General features: G+C 46.0%; 2 protein-coding genes across 17 annotated transcripts in view; one reads left to right on the top strand and one right to left on the bottom strand.

The window, feature by feature from the left end:
• Positions 1–21,458, top strand: MRPS25 (mitochondrial ribosomal protein S25). Of its 5 annotated transcripts, none has more exons than XM_032149810.2 (6): positions 1–248; positions 4,004–4,110; positions 10,250–10,337; positions 11,086–14,003; positions 16,051–16,237; positions 20,682–21,458. In XM_032149810.2, exons 1-4 carry the CDS (start codon positions 115–117, stop codon positions 11,273–11,275), a joined length of 519 nt encoding a protein of 172 aa, XP_032005701.1. In that variant the 5' UTR covers positions 1–114; the 3' UTR covers positions 11,276–14,003; positions 16,051–16,237; positions 20,682–21,458. The 5 variants fall into 5 exon arrangements, with proteins under 5 accessions (XP_032005701.1, XP_032005699.1, XP_032005698.1 ...); XM_032149808.2 differs by having other exon boundaries at positions 20,658–21,458; XM_032149807.2 differs by lacking the exon at positions 16,051–16,237 and adding an exon at positions 18,063–18,264 and having other exon boundaries at positions 11,086–14,072.
• The window catches only part of NR2C2 (nuclear receptor subfamily 2 group C member 2), a 103,241-nt gene continuing 95,237 nt past the window's right edge, over positions 14,439–22,442 (bottom strand). For all 12 annotated transcript variants that reach the window (XM_032149803.2, XM_032149804.2, XM_058437314.1 and 9 more), the window contains one exon: positions 14,439–20,870. In XM_032149803.2, coding sequence (XP_032005694.2) covers positions 20,696–20,870 — 175 coding nt within the window. In that variant the 3' untranslated portion in view covers positions 14,439–20,695. The remainder of the gene's footprint in view (positions 20,871–22,442) is intronic.

Raw genomic sequence — 22,442 nt, 5'->3', positions numbered from 1 at the left:
TGGAACCTGGCTCTGGGGGAGAAGCGGCGTGAGATCCGCGCGGGTGCTAGCTAGTTCTTTCTCGTCGCTGCTCGGCTCGCGGCCCGTGGGGTCGGCCCCGCCACCGTCGCCGCCATGCCCATGAAGGGCCGCTTCCCCATCCGCCGCACCCTGCAATATCTGAGCCAGGGGAACGTGGTGTTCAAGGACTCCGTGAAGGTCATGACAGTGAATTACAACACGCACGGGGAGCTGGGCGAGGGCGCCAGGTCAGTCGCAGCCCCGGCAGCCTGGCGAGCCGTAACCTGCTAGTCGTGCCAGCCTGCTGGTAACGTGAGCTCCCGAGTCGCTCTGGGCGGCCGCTCAGCCGCGGGGCGGGCCCCTCAGGTCGGCGCGGTTACCCCCATTTTACAGAGGTCCCAGACTGAGGCGGACGGCGGGGCCCCCGCCGGGCCGGCTGCAGTCGTGACGAGGTTTGGGGGGCGGAGGACAAGAACCCCACTCCTGGATCTCCTTCCTCCGGCGCGGTGGGCGAGGCTGACCCGAGGGAGGCCACCAGTTCCCTTGGCCCCTGTGGCCAGCAAGGCAAGCGCTGGGGAGGGGCAGTCGCAGATCCTCTCGGGGTGACGGGGGTGACACCCCAGGACGAATCTGAGGATAAAATGAGAGAAATAACAGCGGCGAACACTGATCATGTCTCGCATAGTTCTGAATGCTTCTCGCGCTTTCTCTCTTATGATGCCTACAGAAACCCCAGCTTATCCCCACTCTAAGGCTGGGGAAGCGCACAGAGAGGTTAAGTAACTTGCGGCTCCACGAGACACCATGCCAGCCAGTGAGCGGTGAGCCGGGCAGTGTGGCCGGGAGTAAGTGAAAACGCTTCCTTCGGGACTCAAGGTTTGGAAGGAAGTGATTACTTATGTCAGCTGTGCAGCAGCAGACCCTACCCCCACTAGAGGGAACTATAGGGGACGCCTAGGATGTCTTTCAGCTTGGAACAGAGTAGGGACTCATTGAATGGCAGTTGGCAAGTGAAAGGTTTGGATTGACCCTGAGGCAGCCCTAAGCAGTGCCTCAGGCTCTGCAGGTATGAAGTCTACATTTATTGAGTACACTCTGAGTGCTAGGCTGTGTGCTGTGTGCTGGGAGTTCAGCAGTGATGGAAGAGGCAGCCTTAGCCCGCAGAAACTGGGACTGGGTGTATGCTGGATCAAAATGAGGCGTGGGGGCGGGGAGCAACTTCTTGTGGGGCATGGTCCCCTTGGTGACGGACCTTCACTGCATGGCCCTTAAAGAGAACCGGAAGCCACTTCCTAGCCATTTGCTCTGCGCAGGTGAATCTGAGAACTTGGACCTGCTTGCCTGGAATCAGCTGGCTTGATGGCTTCCTGGAAGACTTGGTCTTAGTCTTAGGGTGTATGGGCACCCAGATACTCCTTCATAACCTACTGCACAACTGTGCACACCTTTGTCCCACGGCACCTGCCGGGCAGATAATGGGAAGGGGTGGGGGGTCTCGGTGCGGCCCGCAGCGAGCTGGAGAGCACGTGCCCTATCCAGAGGGCCCTTCACTGTTTGGCATTGCGGGCTCCGTGGAGAATTTCTGATTTGTCAAGAAGCTGAAATCCAGATTTTTATGTAAATCTCTGGCGTTTAAATGGCCAGCCAATCAAAATAAGCCTGTGAGCCTCTTACTCACATTCTCAGATATTTTAATGTCCTCTAGGTAAATGAGATACAAACAGCCATTCACTGTTTCTTTGTTCCTGGTGGTAGGGGCTGGCCTGTGCCACCTGTGCCCTCTGTGATCTTGTACCCGTGCGTTGGAGTCTGTCTGCCTTGCTCTGGCTAGCCGCACTCCTCCCCCAGTCCCCAGCCCTTGTTTGTTCATGTGCCCTCAGCACTTCAGCTGCCCCACTGGGACCTATCTCCATCCCAAGTGCCTGCGACCGGTCCAGCTAGTCTTTGGGTACCTGCTGGGGGCAGTGGGAAGGTGCCTTATTTAGTATCTGAGGGCCACGTCCTTACTCACCTTTGCCAGGTGTTCTACCCTAAACAAGTGGCCCCCAAGCCTCAGGGTGAATTTGATGGTGACAGAACAGTGTGATTGAAGGCCAGACTAATCAGCCCAGTTAGACCTGGGGCAGTTTACTTAACTTGTGACCTTAGTTTCCTTAAACTGTAAAACCCCACCTTCTGGGGTTGGAGAGTCAGGTGCCTAGCAAAGTGTCTGGCATATACAGCAGGTGCTCAACTCAAGGTTCCTGCCATTATTAACTTTCGTCCTGTGTTTCAGCAAGAACCATTTTAAGATCTCTGTTGCATTTCTGTCCTAGTAGTTTAAAGTATGGGAACATCTCACCTGGCTATGTCCTGGTTTATTTGTAAAAAGTTCTGTGACACTGGGATACTCTGCAGTGGGGTGGGAACTGATCAGAGGCCTCCTGCGCCCTGGAAGGTAGATTCAGCCTTTGAGCTCCCAGGCCTGTGTGCTGTGGGGATCTCCAAGGCCTCCATTCCTCCCCTAGAGGCAGCAGTTTTCAAGGCTTAACTATTTATTTATTTATTTATTTATTTATTTATTTATTCATTCATTCATTCATTCATTCATTCAGATGGAGTCTTGCTCTTGTCACCCAGGCTAGAGTGCAGTGGCGCGATCTCGGCTCACTGCAAGCTCCGCTTCCTGGGTTCACGCCATTCTTCTGCCTCAGTCTCCTGAGTAGCTGGGACTACAGGTGCCCGCCACCACGCCAGCTAATTTTTTGTATTTTTAGTAGAGACGGCATTTCACCGTGTTAGCCAGGATGGTCTCGATCTCCTGACTTTGTGATCTGCCCACCTCGGCCTCCCAAAGTGCTGGGATTACAGGCATGAGCCACTGCACCCGGTGGCTTAACTATTTAATTTGAGTCTTATGCCCATATAGTTAAATAACATCCTCAGAGAGCCGCTTTTTTTGTTTTGTTTTGTTTTGTTTTTGAGATAGGACCTTGCTCTGTCGCCTAGACTGGAATGTGGTGCAATCACAGATCTGGCTCACTGCAACCTCAAACTCCGGGGCTTAAGCGATCCTCCTGCCTAAGCCTCCCAAGTAGCTGGGACCACTGGCATGTACCACTATGCCCAGCTCATTTTTTATTTTTTTATAGAGACAGGGTCTCCCTATATTGCCCAGGCTGGTCTCAAACTCCTGAGCTCAAGCAGTCTTCCTGCCTGGGCTTCCCAAAATGCTGGGATTACAGGTGTGAGCCACTGCACCTGGCTGAGAGCTACTTGTTGATTTTTAGCTTTAGGTGTTATCTGTGGACTTGTCACTATGGAATGTCTCTCACCATCATTGCTACTTCTCACCCCCAAAACCTCCATACTCTTCCACCCACTCCTCCCAGTATCATTATTCCAAATTTTGTATAGGACGATATTCAGCGTTCAGATTAATATTACTTTGTAAGTGCTATACACAGTTGAGCCAAATAGAATACTGTGATTATGCTTTTTTTTTTTTTTTTTTGGCAAGGCCTTTTGTTTCTCTGGAGTATAAATCTGTTTAAATCTTCTAAGTTTAAAGGTGTTCCTCCACTCCTAAATTGTAAAACTGTTCCCCCATGTGTAAATACATTGGTCTCATTATTTTAAAATTGTGGTATAACCTAGATACAGTGCACACCTGTAAGTATACAGCTCCATGAACTACCACTCATGTTTACACCTTGTCTTCACGACACAAATCACGATGTAGTACCTTTCATGGTTTCATTTTCAGTGGTGCTTTGGCATTGGTGTTAGGTTAGCTTGCAGTGCAGGTTGGGATACAGATTTCTTTCTCCTCAAATGCCTGCCCAGGGATCCCCAAGCCATTCAGGGAATCTTCTAAGAGGATCCCTGCGAGTTTTTTCTCAGCCTTTTTGGGTCCTCTGAGAATCTGATGAAAATGCTGGACTTTCTCCCTAAAAAAATACCCATGCGTAAAATTTTAGGCTAAAAACTCTGTTTCATAGGCTTCATTTCTTCCCTTTTGCAGGAAATTTGTATTTTTCAACATACCTCAGATTCAATATAAAAACCCTTGGGTGCAGATCATGATGTTTAAGAACATGACGCCGTCACCCTTCCTGCGATTCTACTTAGGTGAGTGGGGCCCTCGCCATGGTCCAGGGGCTGTCCCAGACATGCCTGGAGAGACTGCATCCTTCCTGCGGGAGCGTCAGGATGAGCTGCAGCGCGCGCTGTCATGGTGTGTCTGTGACTCCTGCACCTTTGGCTTCCCCATACCGAGGCACTCAAAGTCCCTTGTCACACCAGGTTGTGATGCCTTTGCTCAAGATTGTTCCTGGCCTGGAATCCCCTTTCTACCTGCGTTTGCTTATTTAACTGAAAAAAAAAAAAAAAAAAAAAAAATTCCTCAGGGCTCAGTATGGGCACCACTTCTAGGAAGCCTTCCCTGCATCCTAGAGTGACCTCCCACATGCCCCCAGAACCCCTCTGTCTCAGTGCTGTGTGTGTCCTCTGAGGACTGCATGCACTTATACGATGCTGTTCATGTTTGGACCAGGCGCTAAGTGATGTTTATTCCATTAAGTTTGGCTCCATGCTGGAAAACGAGGAGGGCAGCTGTTCTGGCCCAGCTCTCAGACACTTTGATCCTGAGCAAGTAACAGACCCATTTTAAAGTTTGTCACCTGAAGGCAAAATGTCTGCCTTACATGGCTATGAGAATCAAATGAAGTGTAGGTTGGGAAATGCTTCAGGAAACAAAATGACCATGTTTTTTCATTCATTCCACCAATATGTAACACATGTTCCCTAGGACCAGGTGCTGGTCCGGAGGCTGGGATGTCAGGAAGCCACACAAAGATTTCTGCTGCCCTGGTGGAGATTATATCCAGCAGAGGGAGACAGAATGAACAATAAATTTTAACAAAAGATTAGGGCCAAGCGCAGTGGCTTGCACCTGTAATTCCAGCACTTTGGGAGGCCGAGGAGGGTGTGTCACGAGGTCAGGAGATCGAGACCATCCTGGCTAACATGGTGAAACCCTGTCTCTACTAAAAATACAAAAAATTAGCTGGGTGTGGTGGCAGGTGCCTGTAGTCCCAGCTACTCGGGAGGCTGAGGCAGGAGAATGGCGTGAACCCAGGAGGCGGAGCTTGCAGTGAGCTGAGATCGTGCCACTGCACTCCAGCCGGGGTGGCAGAGCAAGACTCCATCTCAAAAAAAAAAAGATGAGTGCTGTGGGCCTGGTGGCGCAGTGGCTCACCCCTGTAATCCCAGTACTTTGGGAGGCTGAAGTGGGTGGATCTCTTGAGCTCAGGAGTTCGAGACCAACATGGGCAACATGGTGAAACCCCGTCTCTACAAAAAAATATTTAGCCAGTGTGGTGGCATATGCCTGTGGTCCCAGCTACTTGGGGGGCTGAGGCAGGAGGATTGCTTGAGCCTGGGAGGCAGAGGTTGCAGTGAGCCAAGATCGCACCACTGCACGCCAGCCTGGGCAACAGAGTGAGACCCTGTCTAATAAAAAAAAATAGATGGCCGGGCGCGGTGGCTCATGCTTGTAATCCCAGCATTTTGGGAGGCCGAGGCGGGCGGATCACGAGGTCAGGAGATCGAGACCATGGTGAAACCCCGTCTCTACTAAAAAAATACAAAAAATTAGCCGGGCGTAGTGGCGGGTGCCTGTAGTCCCAGCTACTTGGAGAGGCTGAGGCAGGAGAATGGCGTGAACCCGGGAGGCGGAGCTTGCAGTGAGCCGAGATTGCGCCACTGCACTCCAGCCTGGGTGACAGAGCGAGACTCCGTCTCAAAAAAAAAAAAAAAAAAAAAAAAGAAAAGATTAGTACTGTGAGAAACAGGACAACAGGCAAGGTTGGAAGGGTGGCCCTGTGGCAGTTTGTGCATGTGAGCTTTGCTTGTGTTTTTAAAACCAACTTTATTGAGGTGTAATTTACTTCAGTGTGCTGGTAATGGCACACCCAAGTAGCACGTGCAGCTGGATGGGTACTGGCCATTGCTATATACCTGTACACTTATGTACATGCCCCAAGATGCAGAATGCCCCAGCACTGCAGGAAGTTCCTTAGTGCCACTTTCTGGTTAATTTCCCTTCCACCAGAGGCAACCCGTTATCCCTTCTTTCACTATAGATGCATTTTGTTTTAGAATGTCATGTAACTAGAATCTCACGGTATATGTTCCCTTGAGCCTGGTGTCTTTTACTCATGTTTTGAGATTCACCCAGGTTACATGTTTCGTGGTTCTTCCTGTTTCTGGCTGGGTGGTATTCCATTCTGTGAATGTACCGCAGTGTGTCCACTCACCTGTTGATGACCTTTTAGATTTTTGTAAGATGCCGAGAGAGTTAGAAATATGAGATTTATGAGAGAGAAGACCTTGAAAGAAACCAGGAGAGTGAGGAAGCCGGGCAGGGAAAATTGCCAGAACTACAGGTGAGGACGACACAGCTCTGGGAGCATTGGCCAGCACAGCAGGACATTCTAGCCTTGTGTTGGGTTGTGAAGGCCAGACCCCAGGCCCCGAACAGGGAGAGCACGGGCTACCCAAGTGCTGTGCAAATCCCAGCAGTACTCTACAGGGCTGTCAGCTCAGCGGCAACTCCTGGGAGGTCCTTGCTTGAAGGGAGGTTTGAGTGGCGGGCCTCCTGGCTGCCAAGAAGAAAGTTACAGTAAACGTGCACGTAGGCTGCGCAGGTCTCTGTCTGTGGACAGAGGCATTCAGGCCTCCTGGGGGTATACCTGAGTGCAACTCCCAGGTCACAGAGCAGCTATGTATTTAAGGTTCTCAGGCACCGCCTTTCCAAAGCGATTGTGCCGTGTTGCACTCTAGTCACAGGGTGGAGTTCCAGCAGCTGCCCGTCCTCGCTTATGCTGGTATTGTTGTATTAATGTCCCAGGACTGCCGTAACAATTGACCACAAACTTGGTGGCTTCACACAAATGTATTATCTTGCAGATCTGTGGGTTAGAAGTCCAGCATGGGCTGGAACCAGTGTCAGCAGAGCCTTCCATCTGGAGGCTTGAGGTGAACCCATGTTCTTGCGTTTCCTAGACTCTAGGGCCTGTCCACATTCTTTGGCTTGTGGCCTCGTTCTACCATCTTCAAAGCCAGCAACCTTGCATATGCGGCTGTCCCTCCATCCTTCCACCTCCCTCTGACCACAGCCCGGTCAGGTGCTGCAGTTGTAAGGACCCATGGGGTTAACCTGGGCCCACTGGATGATCCAGGATCCTCTCCCCAACTCAAAGCCCTTAACGCGAATCACATCTGCAGAGTCCCTTTTGCTGTGTAAGGTTCTGGGGGTTAGGACGTGGACATCTCTGGGGACCATTATTCTGCCTACCAAATTGTCTTTTAAATTTTAGCCATTCCATTGGGTGTATATCTCATTGGAGTTTTAATATGCATTTCCCCCAAGTATCTTTTCCTGTGCTTATTGGCCACTCAGATATTTATTTTGTAAACAGTCTGTTTGAATGTTTTTGTTTTTTTTTTTTTAATTGAGACGGAGTCTCGCTCTGTTGCCCAGGCTGGAGTGCAGTGGCGCGATCTTGGCTCACTGAAAGCTCTGCCTCCCGGGTTCACGCCATTCTCCTGCCTCAGCCTCCCGAGTAGCTGGGACTACAGGTGCCCGCCACACCACGCCTGGCTAATTTTTTGTATTTTTAGTAGAGACGGGGTTTCACGATGTTAGCCAGGATGGTCTTGATCTCCTGACCTCGTGATCCGTCCGCCTTGGCCTCCCAAAGTGCTGGGATTACAGGCATGAGCCACTGCGCCCAGCCTGAATCTTTTTTTTCATTAAAAAAAAAAACAGGCTGCTTTCTTGTCAAGTTCTTTATGTGTTCTGGGTGCATTTCCTTTGTTGGAGATAATGTCTTGTGACTGTTTTCTCTGTTTGTGGCCTGCTTTTCATTTTCTTAGTGGTGTCTTTTGAAGAGCAGAAATTTCAATTTTGATGAATTCAGTTTATCATTTAAAAAAAAATTTTTTTTTTTTAAATTAAAAAAAAACAGTGAGACGGAGTCTCACTGTTGCCAAGGTTGAGTGCAGGTGCGTTCTATCCTAAATTCACTTATGTCCAGTAGTTTTTATTTTCTAGATTGCTTAGGATTTTCTACATGCACCGTAATAATGTCATCTGCAAATAAAGACAGTTATACTTCTTTTCCAATCTTTTTTATTTTGTCTTAACTCACTGGCTAAGGTGGCAGTAATATTTTGCATTTCTACTAGCAACGTATGAGAGTTCCAGTTACTCTGCATCCTCACTAGCACTTGGTATTGTCTGTGCTTTTAAAATTTTAGCCATTTGCATATCTTGTTATGGTTTTAATTTGCATTTTCCTAGTGACTCATTGAGATCTCATCATTTCGTATGCTTATTATTAGCCCTTCAAAAAAATTTAAAATGTTTATTCAGTGATGTGGTTTGGATCTGTGTCCCCACCCAAATCTCATGTTGTTATAATTCCCAATATTGAGGTAGGGTGTGATGGGCCTGCTCCAGTCACCGTGGGGGCAGTTTCTCATGAATGGTTTAGCACCATCCCCTTTGGTACTGTGGTTGTGATAGTGAGTTCTCTTGAGATCTGGCTGTTTAAAAGTTGTGGCACCTCCCCGTTCTCTTTCTTGCTCCTGCTTCCACCATGTGAGACTCTTCGCTCCCCCTTTGCCTTCTGCCATGATTGGAAGCTTCCTGAGGCCTCCCCAGAAGCAGAAGCTGCTGTGCTTCCTGCACACCCTGCAGAACCATGAGCCAATTAAGCCTCTTTTCTCTATAAATTACTCAGTCTCAGGTATTTCTTTATAGCAACGTGAGAGAATGAACTAATACATTCAGATGTTTTGCCCATTTTATTAGTTGGATTGTCTTATTGAGTTGTGAGTTTTTTATATATTCTGGATATAAGTCCTTTATCAGATATATGCATTATAAATATTTTCTCCCAGACTGTGGGTTATGGTGTCTCCTGTACTGTAAAAGTTTTTAATTTTGATTTTTCAATTTATAGTTTTTTTTCTTTTATGGATTATGTTTTTTAATGTCATCTCCAAAATATACTTGCCTAGGTAAGGTCATGACAATTTTCTCCTGTGTTCTCTTCTAGAAGTTTTATAAAAGTTTGAGCGCTTACATTTAGGTCTCAAATCCATTTTGAGTTTTAATTTTTTTTTTTGAGGTTGAGTCTCGCCCTGTTGCCCAGGCGGGAGTGCAGTGGCACGATCTCAGCTGACTGCAACCTCTGCCTCCAGGGTTCAAGCTATTCTCCTGCCTCAGCCTCCTGGAGTTTTAATTTTTAAAATTTTAATGTTGTGGGTAAAAGTCTAAATTCACTTATTATTAGCATATAGATAGCCAGTTGTCCCAGCGCCATTTGTTGAAAAGATTATCTTTCTTCATTGAATTATCTTGGTATCTTTGCTGAAAAGCAATTGACCTTACAAATAAGCGTTTATTTCTGGACTCAGTTTTGTTCCATTACAGTGTATGTCTATTCTTTTTTTTTTTTTTTCAAGACAAAGTCACACTGTCACCCAGGCTGGAGTGCAGTGGTGCAATCTCTGCTCACTGCAACCTCTGCCTCCTGGGTTCAAGCAGTTCTCCTGCCTCCCAGCTAATTTCTTGTATTTTTAGGAGAGATGGGGTTTCACTATGTTGGCCAGGCTGGTCTTGAACTCCTGACCTCATGATCCACCTGCCTCAGCCTCCCAAAGTGCTGGAATTACAGGTTTGAGCCACTGCGCCCGGCCATATTCTTATACTAGTACCACACTGTCTTGATTATAGTAATTTCAATTTATTGTAAATTTGAAATTGGAAAGTAAACGTTCTCCCATTTTCTCGTTTTTCAGAATTGTTTTGGCTCTTTTGGGTCCTTTGCATTTCCATATGAATTTCAGGCTTAACTTCAGGTGTTACAGAAACACCGCTTGGGATTTTGATAGGGATTTAATGAATCTGTAGATCAGTTTGGGGAGAATTGCCATCTCAAGAATATTGAGTCTCTCTATCCATGAACATGGAATGTCTTTCTATTAAAATGGCATTTTTTTTACAAATCTAAAGTTTGTGCTTGCTCAGGTCTAAAGAAAAATGGAAAAAGGAAGGGTAGTATTATGGATTATGTAAACAAATATATCTATTATTAAAATGTTTCTGCCACTAAAAGCAAGTCCCAAATTACAACTTTTTGAGGCTGAGTGTGCTGTGAGTTCTGTTTCTTTTCTGCCCTGTGCTTTCCGTTTCCAGATTCTGGGGAGCAGGTCCTGGTGGATGTGGAGACCAAGAGCAATAAGGAGATCATGGAGCACATCAGAAAAATCTTGGGGAAGAATGAGTGAGTTGTTTGGTTTGACCTGGAAGGAGCAAACTTCTCAGCCCAGAGAATTTGAGGAAGAAAGGGGTGTGTGGGAAGGGTGTTGAGAGGTAAGATTCTCTGACAGTGAACCCCAGACACTAACAAGAGCTGGGGCTGTAGAATCAGTTCTTTCTGATGTTGCTCTTTACCAAATCATTAAACCTCTATAAGCTTTATCTCCCTAGGCTGTACAGTGTGAGAAGTACCTCTCTCCCTCTTGCGGGGGACGGGAAGCTGAAATGCAGCTGACTTGTGGCCCTGTGCAGCTGCTAACCCTTCTCTCCTGGGAATCTCAGCTTGGAGCTAGCAGACATCTAGCCCCAGGGCTCCTGGTGACAGGTCTTTCTTTCCATGAATGAGAGGAGACAGAAAGGGAGGGAAGCCGAAAAAGTCTGTCTTTGAGAAACCACACAGAGGCCTTTTCAGGCTCCTTTATCTTGTGATTGTTTGTCAGAGCTGTGAGCCCCACCTGTGGCAGCAGATAGGCTGACCACACTGTGTAGGCTTGCTCCTGTGTGGTCTGAGGGGACAACAGCAGGTCTTCTTTCAGCCCTCTCCTCAGGGGCCAGCAGGGAGAAGCGATAGGCATTGACAGTGAGGATCAGGTTAGAAGGCAGGAGATCCAGGTGTCCCTGGTGGATGGTGGGGTTGTCTCGGCTGAGAAACTGCCCTGTGCCTGCCACTCAGAGTTGCCAAATGCTTGGTTGCCATCTGTGCTCTTTGGCAGGGAAACCCTCAGGGAAGAGGAGGAGAAAAAGCAGCTGTCTCACCCAGCCAACTTTGGCCCTCGAAAGTACTGCCTGCGGGAGTGCATCTGTGAAGTGGAAGGGCAGGTGCCCTGCCCCAGCCTGGTGCCATTACCCAAGGAGATGAGGGGGAAGTACAAAGCCGCTCTGAAAGCCAGTGCCCAGGACTAAGGCCCATGGTCACTGTGGGCTGGGGTGATGGTGTCTGACCAGTGGGGAGATTGGAATGGGATTACTTTGGCCCAGGGAAGCCCCTGGTTCTGTCCCTGGAGACTCTGGAAATCCTTTTGCATTAAAAGGACTTTATACACCTGTGTAAAAGGATGTGCGAGAGGAGGGTCTGAAGCTGAGCTGCTAAATGAATATCCCTGCTCTGCTGGTCAATAAAACGCCTCCTAATAGCAGCTTGGTGTGTATCTGGTCCTAGTGAAGAGGAAGGCCTGTGTAGTAGAAAGGCTTTGGGCCTGGGAGGTTAAGGCCACAGCCTGTTGACACCTGTTTTGGTCCTGCGACCCTTTACTGGTCTCCGCTGGCTTTGAATCTTCCTCTGGCCCCTACTCTGGAGAACATAAGGGCTGCTGTGGTTGAGTCTGGCTAGCACCGTCTGTGGTTGGCAGTGTGGACACCCCTCCATTCAGTTCCTTGGGGTATTTTTCAGAAATCCAAAGGCAACCCTTTGTGCAGTGCTCACTTTTTTAAGTATAGTTGATTACCCTTGCCTGCTGGGGGGCCTAGCTATGGACCAGAGATGGAGGAGCCCCAGTGGCTGACAGGCCAGCCTCACTCAGGCACATACCTGCTGCCCAGTCAGCCACTGCCAGCCCGTGGCCCAGCCACTGTGTGCATTAGCAGAGAGGTTTGTAGGCCATGGAGGAAAAGAGGAGACACCACCTGGTGGAGACGTTGGGGCCCTGCTGGGGGGATGGTGTCTATAGCTGGCCACCTGGCTCTGCTGGCTCCCTCAGGCCCTGCTTACCAAGCTCTGGAGGAGGGAGTGCTGCATTACTGAGCACCTTCCTTGTTCTTTCCTCATAGGACACTGATGTTACTGTCACTTTAGTTATGCTAAAGTGGAGGTTTCAGCCTCCAGAAGACAGCAGAGCCCTCTAGGGTCACCTTAAGAATAGGTTTAGCTAGGCTGGGTGTGGTGGCTCATGCCTGTAATCCCAGCACTTTGGGAGGCTGATGTGGGCAGATAGTTGAGCCCAGGAGTTCGAGACCAGCCTGGGCAACATGGCAAGACCTTGTCTCTACAAAAAATACAAAAATTGGATGTGGTGTTTCGCGTCTGTAGTCCCAGCTATTTGGGAAGCTGAGGTGTGAGGATCTCTTGAGCCTGGGAGGTCAAGGCTGCAGTGAATCATGATCGTGTGCTACTGCACTCCAGCCTGGGCCACAGGGCAAGACTGTCTCAAGAAAAAAAAAAAATTAAAATAAGTTTAATTATAAAGTGAAGGACCGGGTGGACCATGGACCCCTAGAAACTCAGCCAAGGAGACTTGACTTTATCTGATACAGGAAGACAGTGGTTAAAAGAATTAAAAAAGGACAGTGGTGCTTGACAGAGCAGGACTGAAGTTTTCATTCCTCTACCTGTGCTGGGGCCTTGGTCAAGTCTTAAAGCTTTCCAGGTCTGTAACTGGTTTTGTCTGTAAAATGGGGAAAAGGTTACCTTTTCTGCCACATGAAGTAGCTGGCTGGTGAAATGATGTCATACTACAATGTGTTTCATTAACTGTTGGAGATTATCCATTACATTGAGCAGTTTTGGATCTTTTACATTTGATGCTCAAGTTTGATTCTGTACCAGATCTGGGTTCGGGTTGATGGCTTGTCAGGGGTGGGAGGGGAAGGTGGGCAGAGACTGATGTATAGTGGACAGGTGTTCCTTGAGTGACAGACTTACAAAGGGAGTGTTTAATTGAAATCTAGCATCTTGTCTCTCTGCGATCAGCATTTTGGCTGGGTGGAAAAAGCTCTCCTCCACAGAGAGCCCTCCCATGTCTGTTGGTTTCAGTTCCCCACCCAACTGACTGAAGTCTTGACCTTGGTACCACCTGCCTGGGCGTTCTACTTGGCTGCAAGGGCTCTTCAGAAAGCACCTAGTTCCTTTTGGCTTTCATCTGCAGTGTAGATCTCCATAGCTAGTGACACAGAAAGCCTTATGAGAGTATTCCTTCCCTCTAGGGCCCAAAGAGGCTGCTAACCCAGCAGGAATGTCTTGAACCAAAAGGAGTGGTGACCCTTCTCTGGGCAGAATAAATGTCTAGTCCCTAATGGGACAGAAAACTAGGGTTTGAGTTCAGGCTTGACACAGGAGTGATGGGCAGTAACGTGGACAGCCCAGACCCTGAAGGGACATGTGTGGAGACAGCAGCATTCCTATGGTGGTTACTGCTTGTGTGGCCAGCTTCACAGGCAGCAATTTGTGGAAATAAACGTTATTTTCTTTTTTTGTTCCCTGTAGGCTACTTGATCTTGGATAGTTTCTCTTTAAACCTTTGTCTTTCCCTATTTTGTTTAGTAGTGATGAAAGATGGGTTTGAAATATACAGAAATGGGAGAAAATTAGAGAAAATGTGAGGATTTTATAATAACATGTTCTTAATTTTATTTGCACAAGCAGTGTTCACAGCCTTATTCTTCTGAAGTGACCACTTTTCTTCTCTTTGAGGCACTACCTGGCAGCACCATCTAAACCTGAATCTGCTGTGGTCCCAGTTACTCAGGAGGCTGAGGCAGGAGGATCGCCTGAGCCCAGGAGGTTGAGGCTGCAGTGAGCCATGACTGTACCACTGCACTCCAGCCTGGGTGATGGAGTGAGGCCCTATCTGGCTGCCAGTGAGTTCTGTCATGCATCAGATTTTGGACCTCAGAATTTTTACCTGGAACATGAGAGGTCAGATGACATAATGAATATGTTCTAACTTCTGAAACTTTTGGAGCTTATTTTTGCCCTTGATAGCACGTATCCTTAGAGAATGAGCTTGCCAATTTAAGGCCTGTCTGTAATGGCATCTGAATGGTCCAGCAGCCTAACTGTGCTCTGCTCCAGAAACATCTGTGTGGCTTCCCTACCTCCACACCAGGGAGCTGCCCTGCTGGGTTGATGTAAAGACTGTCCTGCCAGGGGTTCCCACTAAAGGTATTAACAAGCCCAGTGGACCACAGAGGGCCCAATCCCTCTTGGACGCTAAGGCTAAGGTAGGAGCCAGAGAGCCATAGAGACAGGACCACCAGGATGCTTCATTTCCACAATACAGGAGAGCGCTGCATTGTCTGGGGGCTAGGCATTACTACTATCACTGAAGAAAAATGAAGAGCAGGATGCACGTTAGTCTTTAATTCACTTTTAATAGTATAAACCTCATTTAGGTAGTAGTATTAAGCCACAACAATAATGCCACATTGAAACAGCATTTAATAAAATGCATAAAGCTAATTCATGCACTGCAATACTCTATATACAAACACAACAATGCAAATTCTTCTTCAAGACTGAAGACATTGATTAGATATAAAATTCAGTTTAAAAAGAACATGCTATTTTTTAAATGCCATCACATAAACAAAGTGATTTCACAGGGAGAAGAAAGCTGTATAAAGCTGCAGCTTTCAACAGGTTTTAAACCTGGCATTAAAATGTAATGGCAAAACCAATATTTTCTATATTGTGAAGGGCAAAGGTTACAGAAACGGTCCCAAGAAAATCTAACACCCAAGTTTTCCTTTGATAGATGCCTTTAAAAGGGCTGGTAATGCAGTTACATTCTAACAGAGAAGTCCAAACTACAGGTAAAAACTACGGCTTGTACTGTGAAAAATGTGCAGCTTTTCAGTTATAAAACTAGTTGAACACTGGTTTACAAGATAATCCGTAGAACAGAGACTGTAGAAAAATATTCCAGCACTTGAGTTGTGTGTGGCAGCAGCATTTGAGTCCATGAATGCTATGGTCATGAAAATAATTGATTATACTTTCCTAAAGAAAAGGCATTTTTTTAATGCAAAGTCTACTACTTCCAAATGTTATTCCAAACATTAAATTTTAACAGTCTATCAATCAATAAATGTTGAACATTTTTTTCTATTTTGCATGTATAAACATCAAGACACCAAAATTATTTATAGCTGGGCATTAAAAATATCTGACATTTTTCTCCCCTCAAAGATACTTTTCTTAAGCTCACAATTTATTTGTAGACTGCTGTTAAGCTAAATAGCCCCAAAGGAAACTTTTTATTTCAATTCATTTAGAGACTGTCAAGTTTCCAATTGCATTTTAACTAGAAAGCCACTTTCAATAGCGTGATTGTCACGACAGGCTATGACGGGGAAAGGTCGCACAATCTTGTGGGATGAGGCCAGTGAAATAGAAGGTTTCTCTACATCAAAAACAGGGAAGCTGAAGGCTAAATGACCCACTGTCTCACAAAAGGCACTGAGTACTATGGTCTCATAAAGTATTTTTAAAACATTTTGATAACTTATTTTAAAAAGAAAAAGAGTAACCTGTGGATTATGTGAGTTTTTGCAGCAATCCAGTGATTCCTTCCAACAGGCCCCTGCTTCCCAGGTCTATGTATGGGCAACTACTGCTGGGCCAGGCCCTGGCTCTCAAGGGCCGAGTCTCAGTTTAAGGCCAGATTAAGGGGGAAAATTCATCTGAATAGACCTGGACAAGGAAAATTTGGTATCTGTAGCTTTTAAGGGCACACATATCCATATTAAAATGCAATTCTTATCTGAAAATTTAAAATCATAATTTATAGAAAGGAGTTAAAGTCATTTACATGCTTACAGTTAGAGAAGTAACTTGAGATCTGTAGCTTATATGCCGCAAAAGTTAGCCATCAACATCCATGCTTAGTTTTAAAGAATAATACTTGGTAGGTTATTTTTAACTGGCGATAGAAAGATGGGAATTACTATTTGTTCAATCATAGGACAGTGCCCCACATCTTGCTGACTGAGCACAGCGCAAGCCTGGAAAATTGCTACCATCTTTGGGAGTCAGGCCTCACTGACAGACCCTTCTGAATCTCTGACCGTGGTGCCTGTCTCTGGGCTACTCAACAGAGCTGAATAGCTGGGAATGCTGATGGCTCAACCCAACTGCCAAGTTCCTTCCAGGTAGGGCCATGAATAGGTGCATGAAAAGGTTAAAAATTCCCACTTCGTTTTGGATATTAAAATAAACTGTCTTCCAGCTTCCTGGCTCTTGTCTGAACCTAGAGAATATAGGGAAATGTCACCCTGTCAGAACCTCTTCTGCCTGGAATTCTTCCATCTGCAGAGTGGAGATTCTGACTTCATGGCCCTTCCCAGGCAGGCTCACCCAAAGGAAAATGGAGTGAAGAAAATCACCAGCAAATCTTCCCTGCCAAGGGACCTTGCAACACCCACATCAGTTTACATTAGCAACTTTATGAAAAACTCTCTTTAAAACATAAGGAAAGTTTGGATACATGTCTGTATACATAATATACATCTATGTACACATACACACACTATATACACTGTACATATAGAGAGGATATAAACACATGTACATTCATTCAGTCTTACAGCCTAGAAACCTGTACACGCACAATGCTGCTGAAGGGACCCAGGGCCGGACATGCGAAGTGCACGCTGGTGGGAGGCACACAATGAGAAGGTCCAGACCCTGTGTACAAAAGACCCAAACCAACCCTGTCTTGATGAGGGGTTGGCTTTAAAAACTTACATCAAAGTTAAGACATTTTCAAAGAGCCTCATAACCGAGAGAATGGAAGCTGGATAAAGGAAGCACGTGGGGCATCTGCTCTGCTGGCTCAGGCATTCCCAGGGCCCAATGGGCACCGCCCTCCCTGGGAGAAAAGTGGCTGTCAGATGATGAGACTTTCCATGACCTGGACTAAGAGAGGAGTTAAAATGTTACCTATGACCCCATTGCACATAAAGTCATTTACATTGGAAAGTGGGCAACAAACTTCTGGACTCCAATGAGATCAGGTCCCAGAACATGGATGTACAGATGTGGCATGAACTGCTGATTGCAGCCAGGGGCTGGAAGCCCTGTAGAGGGCGGGCTGTGAGCAAGAGTGCTCTGCAGGAAATGTCCTCAAAGGACTATGAAAGTAAAAGCACTAGAAACAGCTAGAGTCCTTAGAATTTTTTGCTCCTTGCCGTAACTATCCCCCCAAACAAGACAGCTAAGTATGTGTGTAGCGTGGATATTGCCTTGAGATTAGGGAGCCTAACGCATCCACTGTTAACACCATGGCTGGTGTCCTAACTGCCTCAGAAGAGTCCACATTCAACACTGACAATGACAAGCTAAAAATCAGTCCCTCTTGAGGGCAATTACACATCTTAGAAGTGACTACACCTGAAATTAAATATAAAGCCCAGAACAGCAAAAGAACCTCAAACCACAGCCTTATGGCAAGGGTTAGACAATAAATAATGTAACCCCTCAGGACACACAGAAATGTCAAATTAGGAGAGTATGGTAGGTAACATACTTCCTTAAAAACAACTTCCAGGAATAACTTGAAAAGTATTACTTGCTCAACTAATTTGGTCTTTCAAAAAATCTCTTCCTGTCCTGTTTTATGCTAATGTGTAATGATCTCCACCATTTTCAGCATCTATCTGTCTTAACCCAACATTATCTGAGATACTTCTAGAAAAGAGCCCACTTAACTGATGACAGCATGTGTCTGTCCCACCTCTCTGAGCCAGCTGCCTCTCCTCACTGAGGGAGGAGCGGCCAGGCCAGTATAAGAGGGAGCATGAACGTGGCTCCATGGAGTTCAGTAGCCAGAGGACAAGTCTCACTTCATGAAACCCAGAGTTTCACAAACTGCTAACAAGGGCTACAAGCCCTGTGAAAGTTGGAGCACAAATATTTGGTTTGCATCTCTTTAAGTAATTCTTGACTTTGGCTGACTTTCCTTAACCAACCTGACAGGAGATGAAATGGACCTGCAGTCAAAGGCTTCAAATGAGTTCAAGCAGCAAGAATTCAGGTTATGTGGACGTGATCCTTAAAGAAAAAGCCACTTCAAAGTAAGGCCAAGAGGATCTCAGAAACCAACCAAGAGATGTTCAAAGCCCAAAACAGTCCCTGGAATCAGCCATCACCAGCAAGGGGACTTAAAGAGCAGGACCAGGTTAGAATCAGCACCTTTCCAAGCAAAATCACATTTTCTGCAAGGTTGTTTCAATAGAGCCGCAACACTTCCTTATCCAACCTGAGTCTAAGCGGCCTACTGGCTGCCACTGAATGACCTGGGAATGAGAGGAGGGGCTGGTGGAGACCTTTTCCCCAACACCATGAACTGGGATCTGAAAGCTGTCATGCTTATATTCCCAGGGAACTGCAACATGGCCCTCATGGTCACTCTCAATCAAAACGACAGAAGGCAGGCAACAATCTGTGTTAGAGGCACAGCTGAGCTTCAGGATGCCTGCTACTAAAATCCTCACAAGCAGAAATGAAACAAACCTGCCCTAATTCCATTGTCTCAGCTGGTTTTTTTGTCTTAATTTTGAAACTGAGAACACATCAGGGTTAGAAAAGTAAAAATTACTTTAAGCTGGCAAAATTAAATCCTTTCCATCATTTTATAATGGCCACCCCCACTACTCTCCAAAATTTGCTGCCAAGGCAAGAATTATAAAATGATATAATTAAATCCAAACAAGAATTTAGAAGTTGGAGACACTGTTCCCACCTACCCTACTAACAATGACTTGCATAAAGTGCTGCTAACCCTTCAGGATCAAGCATCCTGTTCTGCCTTAAGCCTGCAGCAGCTTCCATTCTGTCCAGTGTGGCACCACAGGGGCGTCTGTAGCTGGCCAGACTGCTCCCTGTGGAGCACATGTGTGGCACCAGCCTGAGCCGGATCACAGCACCTGTGAGGCAGGGGAGTGTCCAGGGATCTTTTTGGATATCATTGGATTAACAAATCAAGAGAAGCAAATTTAACCCAACAGGGTGTATTTTCTTAATCTGGACTATTTAAAAAGCAAAAGACAAAGCAATTGACCTGGTCTTCCACATGCCACTATTCTCAAACAGGAAAAGCTTGCTATATATTCACATCCATGGGAATTTATGGGTGTTTGAAGTTAGACATAACTTCCTTTTAAGCGCATACTCTGTTCTTGCTGTAAACTCTGGTTGCTACAATTTATGAGGAGAAAGACTATCACCCTGGAAATTGAGGGTTGTTTTTAAGGAGCAAGCAGCCTGCATTTAAAATGCTCTGGGATGGTCGGCTAGCACACACCTGGGGGAACCAAAGTGCACAGTGTGCTGGTAACATTAACAGACTTGCCAACAGAGATGCTGAGTCTACACACATTTTTAAAATATCTGGTATTTAAGGTCAACAGGAAGAAATTGTCCTGAAACCTTCCATTCAGCTTTACCAGGCCCTGACCACTCTGGCCAAGCGGCAGCAGGCTCCTGCTCAGCCCCAATCCAGCCTCAGTTCTTTCTGATGGAGCTGCAGAAACACAAGCCCTTTTCAAGGGGGCATTTGGAGTGGAAAGCCCTGGGAAGGTAACCCTCACACTCCAAGGCCACACTCCTCCATCTGGACAAACACGCAAGCACCCCCAATTGTATTGGAAGTACTGTCAAGAGCTCAAATGCCCACCTTGCGCTTTTTGGTCACAAGGCTCCACCTGCCACGAGCGGTGGATGTGACTTGGGGATGTTTTCACTTGGAGGAACTGTACATCTCACTTGGCAGTTAATGTCTGACTAGTTGCAATCCAATTCAGATAACCAGTCATCAGAGGAGAACCCCAGGTTCTATAGGAGTCTGCAGATGCCCATCAGAAACCAGGACCAAGTAGTCAGGGAACCTGACAAGTGTCTGCTCTATGGCTAGAAGCTTCTGAACTGGGTCACCACCGACTGTGCTACCACACTCCCACTTACTGCATGATGCAAATGAGCCACGTTTCCATTCACAGAATTCAGTTCAACTCCACATGTGCACACAATTAGGAATGATGCCTTCTTTTCTTAAACATAAATGATTGTCTCCTGTACCCTAGTGAGTTTTCACAGAAATCATTAGCATTTCGGCAAAAGACATATACAGTTTTCCAACTGCCCTGCCCACAGGCAAGATGTTGCTAACATTACACATTGATAAGTGCTTAGAAAGTGCTAATATTATTACCCTGGTAATTAGTATCTATAATTCCAAGGACTTTTTTTATATATATATACACACATCCTATTCTCTTAGGTTCTTTCAGTTTTCTTTAATACTAGTCTCTGACATTATAAAACCTTTTTTTTGTTTTTTGCCCTTTGATTATTTCTAAATACAAATTGAGTTAAAAGATTGTTCCAAAATCTGCTGCTTCATCAAAAGGCATTAAAACATTTCTTAGGAAAGGATCCTACTAGTCTTTTAATTGCTATTGTCTGGGATTAACAGATAAGGAGAAACCAGACAGGAAATGGCTAACATATAGAAATATTTGCACATACCAAAATACCACTACTTTTCTTTTCTTTGTATGTGAACGGTCCCAGGAGGATTCTGTTGCTCCTTGGCAGGTGTGTGGTGTGCGCTATAGACTGGCTCCGGTGATCTGGCCATTATACTCTGCTGTCTCCATCTTGAGGATGTAGGGGATTATGCTGTCTATCGAAACATTGCCAATGAGACCAGTAAAAAAAAGTTCTTCTGTTATGTTGGAGCTCATCAACCTGAGTGCCGGCAGGCGAACGAGGATCCTGGCCAATCTATAAAAGGGAGTGTCATTAGAAAAGGAGACTGTTTGATGCCCTTCAACCACAGCTCAGCAAAGGCTCAGCAAAGGCTGTCTGTATTGCACAGAATCAAACCAAACGGATCCACCATCCACCCACCTCTCTTCTGATTTCAACAGTTCCTCTTAACAGAAATTTATCATGAGAAAAAACCAAATGAGTACAAAATGTATGTACAGATATGTTCCCTTCACTCTTGTTTATTCCAACTCTCCTCTCCCCTACCAAAAAGAGAAAACCTGGAAATTCATCAACAGAGGACAGGTTAAAATAAAATAGGAGTCTTCATATGATGAACTGCTAGAGACTCATTTAAAAAACGATAATACAAATCTATTTACTGATGAGGAAAGACATCCATGACATATTGCTCAATAAAAATTTAAAAGGAGATTATAAAAGAGCAAGTATAGATGTGTATATAAAGTATTGGGAAAATGTTCACCACAATGCTAACAGTTGGGCTCTGGGTATTGGGATTTGAGGTGATTTTTTCTTATTTTTTGTACTGCTCTAATTTCCAGTGTTCATTTAGCATTATAAATAAAGCAGTAAAATAGCTTTCATTTTGAAGAAACTTGGGGTGGAGGGTGTACCACGACGCTGCCCTGGAGGGCCACTGAACACTGTGTATCTCAAGTGTCCCACGTGACGAGGCGGCCATTCCCCAGCCAGGACTGGATCCCAGGTGAGCAGGTGGAGCATGTGCCAGGACTCTACTGCAGTGCCGTGTGTGACAGCCCAAACCGGAAACACCCTACCTTTTCATTAGCAGGGAAATAGGAACCACAGAAAATGAAGAAGAGTATGTGTTGTTATTGTATATTACATGAAAAAAGGTTACAAAACCTTTGGTATTTTATGATCCCAATTACAATACATAAAAAAATTTCTGGAAGTGAATACGCAAAATGTTAATAGTAGGTATCTCTGGATAGTGCTTTTTTGTTTTTTTTTGAGATAGCGTCTTGCTCTATCATCCAGGCTGCAGTGGAGTGACGTGATCACAGCTCACTGCAACCACAGCCTCCCAGGATCAAGTGATCCTCCCACCTCAGACTTCTGAGTAACTGGGACTACAGGTGCACACCACCGCACCTGGCTAATTTTTCATTTTCTTCTCGTACAGATGGGGTCTCACTGTGTTGCCCAGGATGGTTTCAAACAATCCTGCTGCCTCAGTGTCCCAAAGTGTTGGAATTACAGGTGTGAGTCACCACGCCCTGCCCCTGGATGGTGCTTTTTAAAAAGTTTTTCCTTTTTCCTTTCTAGAACATTCTAAATTTTTCTAGAGTGAATACTGCTTATTTTTAAAATGGGAAAATGTATTCATACTATGCAGGTAGCATTCCAGCACCAGCATCCATTCACTCAGCCACAATGAGTCCCTGTGCTCCAATCTTGCAGGGCACACAAAGGTGTAAGGGACCTGCCATCTCAGCTGGGCCTTAGGGGCTGGCTAAGATTTCTATCAGCAGAGATACAAAGAATGGGGAGGGATGGGAGGCATTTCAGGAGGAATAATCAATATGAGAAAAGGCACAA

Source organism: Hylobates moloch, unplaced genomic scaffold (assembly GCF_009828535.3).
Source record: "Hylobates moloch isolate HMO894 unplaced genomic scaffold, HMol_V3 SCAFFOLD_4, whole genome shotgun sequence".
Classification (NCBI taxonomy): domain Eukaryota; kingdom Metazoa; phylum Chordata; class Mammalia; order Primates; family Hylobatidae; genus Hylobates; species Hylobates moloch.
Note: the sequence above shows the minus strand (reverse complement) of the source record. Positions and strands in the feature narration are given on the sequence as shown.

Coding starts and splice junctions, on each gene's coding strand:
- MRPS25 (XM_032149810.2), top strand. CDS start 115: ATGCCCATGAAGGGCCGCTTCCCCATCCGCCGCACCCTGCAATATCTG. Junction 4,111..10,249: donor CTTCCTGCGATTCTACTTAG/GTGAGTGGGGCC, acceptor TTCCGTTTCCAG/ATTCTGGGGAGCAGGTCCTG. Junction 10,338..11,085: donor AAAATCTTGGGGAAGAATGA/GTGAGTTGTTTG, acceptor GCTCTTTGGCAG/GGAAACCCTCAGGGAAGAGG.